At 31.5% G+C, this 8,107-nt stretch overlaps 1 protein-coding gene across 1 annotated transcript; it reads left to right on the top strand.

Annotated features, from left to right (window-relative positions):
* The first annotated feature begins 4,395 nt into the window (after positions 1-4,395).
* LOC112802683 (AP2/ERF and B3 domain-containing transcription factor RAV1) lies at positions 4,396-6,371 on the top strand. The gene has a single exon (XM_025846003.3). It carries the CDS (start codon positions 4,863-4,865, stop codon positions 6,108-6,110), a length of 1,248 nt encoding a protein of 415 aa, XP_025701788.1. The 5' UTR covers positions 4,396-4,862; the 3' UTR covers positions 6,111-6,371.
* The last annotated feature ends 1,736 nt before the right edge of the window (positions 6,372-8,107 follow it).

The following is an 8,107-nucleotide window of genomic DNA, read 5'->3' as shown; positions in this document are numbered from 1 at the left end:
GAAGAATAATATCGTATTTGGATTATAATATTCATTTTGATATAGTTAAGGTCAAGTTATAACGTACGAAGCTGCATTATAATGTTTGACCGACTTATAACAGCTATATCATAGCCCCCAAGTTTGGTCTGGCAGAATTTCGATAAAGCAAGTTAAGCTTTTTAAAGGATGAGTTATAACTCGGTGGTTTTATGGGTATGGAGCTCCCAGTTTAACATACTTTATTAAATTTGGAATTAAAGGAAGTCAATAATTTAAAAGTAAATGAATAAAGAATGAGAGAGAAAACTGATTACATCATTAAATAGATTATTTTACCTTTTCCATTTACCAGTGTTACCTGGACCGTTTGTGTCATGGTGTGCAACGGCTGAGATTTCATGGTGAAACCCAACCGGCGCCTTTAACTTGCATGATATTTTAATTTTGGAATCCAAATAGTTTTCATGATTTTCACTCCCCTCTGTCAAAACGTGTTGGAAAGAGTATTGAGAAAGATATGAATAAAAGGGGTAAGTACTTCCTGCCGTTTGGTTTATTATATTGTATTTTCTTCTTCTTCTCTTTCTTTCTGTTCGAAACAGAGATAGAAAATAAAAAGGGAAAAGAGGGACAACCGTTAGTAGAAGATGGTACATATGATGGGTGAACGAGGATGTGAAGGTACGATGGTCTTTGTTTGTGGATAAGAAAAGTGTGAGTGAGATAGATGTGTCGAAGATTGTGAGGGCAAGTTCTGAAGTTTGTATTTGAGTTATTTTTTCTACAAAAATTATGTGAATTTTTTATTGGTGAATTGGCGACCATTGTCAGTAATAATGTGTCTAGGAAAACTAAATTTACATATGATATACTTTTAAACAAAAGAGATCATTTGTTGAGATATTATCTTAACCAATGGTTGAGTTTCAATCCATTTTAAAAAATAATTGATAGCAACTATTAAAAATTTCACTTCACCAAGGATATTTTTTTAAAATTATTATTTATTATTGTTAGATTTTACATGAAATTTATCCCATAATAATAATTTTTATTTATTTTAAATATAAATAATTGTCGAAACATTTCCGTCAAATTTATTGTTAAAAAATATATCGATGGTAATAATTGTGCGAATTAGTCAAATAACTTTTTTTTGCCAGATAAATCTGATGATAATAAATTTTTGTTGTCAAAGATTTTTTTTAATGGATTAATAAGTTCGACTGTAAAATAATTTTTTGTTAAATTTTTATTTTAATTCTGATAATAAATTTGACGATTTCAAGTGTATTTTCTTTAGTATTAAATGTTTTTATAAAATGGTCACTATTACGGCATTATTTATCATAATTTAGTTTCTTATATAAATATTTATTATTGAAATAAACTAATAGTAGGGATCAAAATTAACATTTTAAAGTTTTTAAGACAAACAAAATATGTCATATTTTATGTTTAGAGAATGAAAATTTGCTGAAGTTTTTATTTTATTTTATTTTTAATTTTCAAATTCATGTTTTGTTTTATTTGATGTGGGAAGAAGATTCTTATGTGAACCTGGGCAATAGGACAAAGTGGAACTTGGCAACGGCGAATGAGATGAGGCCAAGTGGGGACAAATGAACAATGGTGAGAATTTCTTGTTGGATGCGAGGGTGTCTATTCTTCCTCCCTTCAATGCCTCTCCCATGCCCTCTCATAAAACCTCAGCCCCACAACCCATCCAAGTGGAAGATGATCCCCACCCCCCTCTTGCCCTTTTCACTTAATTTTATGTTTATCTATATTCTCCATATTTAAAGCGTCAAAAGATTATAGAGAAGATTTTGATCATGCACCAGTATTTGATAAGATATATCTTTTTGATTTAGTGAGGGAAAATAAAGAAGTCAGTTTTAATTGAATATATATAGAGAGAGACAAAGAGATAGAGACCCATATATGATATATGTATAATTATATGTACAATGATAATAAAGTCAAAGAAGTGTATAAAGCCTGAAAGACGACTATATATACGTTTAACAATTTATATTTAAATTTTATGAGGCTTGATAAAGTAAGAAGAAATATTATAATTTCCGATTTATATTAAGGTCCGCAAACATTTTGATATATATTATACAATATTTATGTTCTGTATGTCAAGTGTTAATATATAACGCATAAGATATTGTAGTATATAACATGCATATAAAGCGAAAATTCTAATAAAAATAACCTTAGAATAAATAATTAGCAAATAAAAATAAAATATATTTTAAATAGATTAAATGTTATATTTATTTTATTATTGAATTCGGTTGAATATATACTTAGTATTTTAATTTTCATTTTTATATCAATTTTTTTTTTACTAAATACACAATCATATTTAATAACTTTATAGATATAAAACTATATGTTTATTAATATTTTGATATTTATCTTAAATGATTAGATAAAATTTTTCTTTCATGAAATAATAGTGGTCTTTTGTTATATAAAGTTATTCATCATGCATTTTAACATATATAAAAGGTCACCATAGAACAACTTAGGCAATACTTTAACTAAACCAAATGGCGAAATAATGTATAATATTATATCATCTCTAATATATATATATATATGACATTCCTAGTGCACTTTTAACACAATTATATAAAAACAAAATATTAAACCCACCTAAACAGGTAAATGGATCTTGAATAAACTTTGTGATACTCACTTAAATCCGAGGGTGTATAAGTATTTGATAAATTTTTAGTAATAAAAGTAAAATATTAAAAAATATTTTTTTATATAAATTATAATTTACATTTAAAAAAAATTATTAAATATTTTTACATATAAATAAATAAATAATATTTTTATATTATTATATCTAAATATAAGTTATAAATAAAAAAATTATATAAAATATTTAAGTATAATTTTTTTAAAATAAAATATTTTTTTATAAGTTCATCCAATCAAATTTTAAATATGAGTTATTTGATATCCGCTTTGGCACTTAGGCAGAAAATCTTTTGAAGGTTTATTATATTTTAGACAAGCAGTTATGTTACACGATCGAGTTTATTTTCTAATCACGTCTAATTAAATTGATTTGATAATTTACTAATTCAACGCAGAATTCCTAACACAAACTCAGAATTTCACTCTTGCATCCTCTCACTCTCACTCTCACTCTCAATCTCGTGATTTTTTTTTTTTTTTGTATCTTTTTCCTCATTAGTCACTTTCTTAGTTTATACTTTGCTATACACAGAAATCCTAGTTGAATAACATCATAGAAGGTAACTCGAAATTTCTTGAATTTCACTTTAATAAATATAGGATTTTACTTTCATTTCTGTGTTTCTTTGATTTTGAATGCATATATGTTTCAAAATATTCTAGGTTTTGTTCTATTTTAATTTTTGTTTGATGTAGAATTTGTTTAAAATAAAAGATTTATTATGTTTGATTTCGGTTCAGAATGTAATAATAATATTTGGGAGTGAAACTAATTAACTCCTCTTTGCATGTATCAATTTCAAAGTACATCAAAATCTCTCTCTTTGGCAACGAGAAGAAGAAGATAAAAGAAAACTAGAAGCTTGCAGAATCATAAACATGCATGCAACATCAATATATTCTGAAATGTAACTTGTAAATGGTATGAATATAAGTATACAACACTTCTCAAAAATCAAAGTGTTAAATACAAACTTCAAGCCTTCTCAGTAATCCAACGATTTTACAATTAATAAGAAAAGAACTAGGCAAAATGAGATAAAAGAAACTAGATCTTGCAGAAAGATAAATCGCAAAAATGTAAAGAAAATAAAAGATGAGCGGAAGAAAATCTACAGAAAACTAATTTAGGACGAACTCAGGAAATTTTTGATATATGAGTTTATATAAATGTGTTTCTAATTAGAATTTTCAATCTTTTACTCTTTTGTTGAAGCTCTTATTTATAGACATACTTAACTAAATAAGCGCAATAATAATATTTTATAGGTATAAAAATTATTCATTACTATTCACATTTTTTTATTTATTAAATAGGTTGTATCCAAATATTATTTAATAATGATGAAAATCGATAGGGCTACGTGTGTTAAGATGATTAATAATTTTTCCTTAAATAAATCAAAGTCAGTGAAATAATGTCCTTATTATGGATGTGTGCTTGAATATCAGATCTTATAGTTAAATTGATGCAAAAATGTCTCATTAAATTTAATTTATGATATACAAAAGTGAGATGGAATAGACCATGCCGAGGGGCTTTGCATGATAGAAGGGTGCAGCAAAGTTCAGGGGGGATGAACTTCACTAAATCAAGGTCCACCCTCTCATGTGAATCTCATCAACTTGGTATTACGTGGGTCCTACCTAACATACAAAGCCCACAACTCACACATACAATACAACATCAATAACAATAACAACAGAGGATATAGACCCACCCCTTCTCCTTCTCCTTCTGCTTCTCCCTTCTTCTTTTTTTTTAATTTTTACCCCTTTCATTACTTTCTTCCCATCCCTTCAAGTCCCCACCCTTTTTCTCACACCATGAATCTTCCTAGTTCCTTACCTTCTATCCCCATCTGAGTTGACCCACCACACCATACCCAAATCCACATTATTATTATTAATTTAACAAAAATCAAGCCATTAGTTATCACCTCATCATTTATAATCCCTCCCAACTAAGTATATTTCCTTTTCAATTTATATAATAAAATAACACATTCATTAGTACACCTTCCTTCTATATATATTCCTTCCCTATTCCAACACAAACACAACTCTTTCTGCTACTTCTTAGTCAACAAACCAAACCAAACACAAAAAAAAAAAAAAACTTCTTTCCCTTCTCTCCTCTCTAATTAAAGAGAAAAATGGATGCAACAAGTTCCGTAGATGAAAGCACCACGTGCACAAATGACTCGCTTTCCATAACCCTAACCCCGGCGACACCCGCGTCGCCATTCACCGCCACATCGAAGAAGCTGTCACCGCCGCCACCAAACAGCTTATGTCGTGTCGGCAGCGGTGCCAGCACAATCGTGGATCCGGACGTCGGTGGCGGCGTCACCGAAGTGGAGTCACGAAAACTCCCTTCCTCCAAGTATAAAGGTGTGGTTCCCCAACCAAACGGACGTTGGGGCGCTCAGATTTACGAGAAGCATCAACGCGTTTGGTTGGGGACCTTTAACGAGGAGGACGAGGCCGCTAGAGCCTATGACATCGCAGCACAACGGTTTCGTGGCAAGGATGCCGTCACCAACTTCAAGCCCCTCGGCAGTGTTGTGTCCAACAACACCGCGGTCGAGGACGAGGATTTCGAGAGCGAGTTTCTCAACTCGCATTCAAAATCCGAGATCGTGGACATGCTGAGAAAACACACGTACAATGACGAGCTGGAGCAGAGCAAGCGGAGCCGCGGCCTCATAGGGCGGCGGCTCAACCGAGCTGCGGGTAACGGAGGTTCCGCGGGGATGATGTCTTCATCCGGCGCGTGTGGAGGGAAGGCGCGTGAGCAGTTGTTCGAGAAGGCCGTTACGCCAAGTGACGTGGGAAAACTGAATCGGTTAGTTATACCAAAACAACACGCGGAGAAACACTTTCCCTTACAAAACGGTTGCGGCGGAGCTGGCGGCGGAGTAGTTACGGCGGCGAAGGGCGTTTTGCTGAACTTCGAGGACGTCGGAGGAAAAGTGTGGCGGTTTCGTTACTCGTACTGGAACAGTAGCCAGAGCTACGTGCTAACGAAAGGGTGGAGCCGGTTCGTTAAGGAGAAGAACCTGAAAGCCGGTGACACGGTTTGTTTCCACCGGTCCACTGGACCGGACAGGCAACTGTTTATAGACTGGAAGGCGAGGAGTGTTGGTAATGATGGGGTTGGATTTTTTGGACCGATTGGACCGGTTTTGGAGCCGGTTCAGATGGTTCGGCTCTTTGGTGTTAACATTTTAAAGCTTCCTGGATCTGATGCCGGTGATAGCAATAACAATAATATTCTGAATATCAATAATGATAATAATGTTGCTGGTTCAATTGGTGGGTGCTTCAATGGGAAGAGAAAAGAGATGGAACTGTTTACGTTGGAGGGTAGCAAGAAGCCTAAGATCATTGGAGCTTTGTAACATTCAGCTTCCACTTTAATTTTTTCTTTTTAATTTAGTGCTTCTTTTTTCTTCATTTTATTTGTTTTTAGTTTTTAGTTTTAGTTGAGTTTTGTGACTGATGATGAAAGGAATGGAGGGGGGGGGGGGGAGGAAGATGGTGCAGTTGCAAGTTGCAAATTGTAAATTAATTAGAAGAAGAAGATGAAATTAGGTGTAACAGATCGAAGTGTACAAGGGAAACAAAAGGAAATAATAATGAAGGATAAATGTTCAATTGTATATGTTTCTTTTCATGAATGTTTTATGATGCAATATATGCGTTGTACACTTGTACTCCATGATCCGTTCAGCAAAAAACGTCTGCATAAACATAAGCTTCTTAATTTCTTCTTTCTAATTGTATGGAGGAGCTGAGCATCAGCAACATGTGTTCCAAAAAAAAATTTTTAATAAAAAGAACTGTTTATTATTATTTTGGTGGAGAATCAAAGGGTATAATGCTAACCATGGTTGCGATTGAGGGAAATAATAATTTTAAAGTAAATAGTTTACATAATTATCCACATGATAGTAATGAGACATATTTGTCTGATTGTGAATATTATTCAAGATTATTATTATGAATATAAAAAGGGGAAGAAATAAAGAGGGGCATTCCTGCAACAAGGAGGAGAGGGGGACCCCAGTGGAGGCATGGCCTAAGAAAGTGTGAACAAGTTGATAATGAGACATTTGTCCAATAAAGAAAGAGCCTGCTTGGCAAGTGGGCAATGTGATGGTGTTTCTATACAGTGTACATTGCCCCATCCATCTCAATTTTAATTTAATTTGATATCTTAGAAATTATTATTATTATTATTATGAGAATAGAAAAATTAGACAATTTCTCAAAGTATGTATGTACGTCGCTTTTGGAACGGTCAACTTTACACGAAGGAATAAGCTTTCTTCGTTTGTGGAATCGTTTATGGCACTACGACTATGGAATCTCGAACACAGATTTTGCTCTAGACATGTTTTTGGGAACATCGATATCATTTTGATTGAATAATACTGCTTATTGGGGAGAAAAAAATAGGACGCGTTTGGTTTTTGATTTAGCAAAATGATTTTATAATCTGCTTGTTTTTAGTATAGCTAAAAAGTTAAATTTTATTTTAATTACAAATTATTCTGCTTAAACTTTTTTATAGAAAAAAATTGAAAATTAGTATTTTAACTTCAGTTTTTTATTAGTTTATATAACTTATATGATTTTTTTTTACTTTTTTTCTTTTTCTTTTTTTTTTTAGTAAAAACAATTGACACAAGTACATATACTCTTAAGTTCTAGGCGTTATTAGTATAAATTATATATAGAGTTATATTAATAAAAGTAATTATTTTTATAGTTTATACTTATTATTTAAAAAGAATATACAAAAGAAAAACTTTTATTGGGTGACAATGTTAGGATTTTATATTATCACTGTATGAAACTAAAATAAAAATCTATTTGTAATTATTATTTCAATTTTTTGGATGAAATTCGTAAAGAGAAGGATTATTATTTATAGGTTTTGTCAATTATAAAAACAAACTGAATGTTCAAAGTTCAAACTATTGCTGCTTCTGCTACTAGCGGTTTTTTTCAAAAGAAAAATCCTTATCTTTATCTCTGCTAGTTTTGGAAAGAATAATGTTGATGGAGATTAGGTAAGCTATCCTTATTCTCTCGGTATACAACATATTCTTATTTTTAATTCTTATATTCTCCGGGTCATTTCAGACAACAATGTATTGTAATATTCGTGTATACATCTAGATATATTAAGGCTGTGAAAATTAATCATAGTTAGCCAGAAAGAATAATAATAATAATAACCCATTTCTTATTTCTACTATAAAATTAATTAGGAGTATATCTAGTATAAATTTTTATTTGGATCTGCTTAATTAATTTATGGTTTTCAGCATATGAGTTTGGTTTCCGAAGCTAAATAATTAGAAAAGACATTGAACTCTAGGTATGATAA

The sequence above is a fragment of the Arachis hypogaea genome, chromosome 5 (assembly GCF_003086295.3).
Source record: "Arachis hypogaea cultivar Tifrunner chromosome 5, arahy.Tifrunner.gnm2.J5K5, whole genome shotgun sequence".
In the NCBI taxonomy this organism is placed as follows: domain Eukaryota; kingdom Viridiplantae; phylum Streptophyta; class Magnoliopsida; order Fabales; family Fabaceae; genus Arachis; species Arachis hypogaea.
The sequence above is the reverse complement of the archived record's forward strand: the minus strand, read 5'-3'. Positions and strand labels throughout refer to the sequence as shown.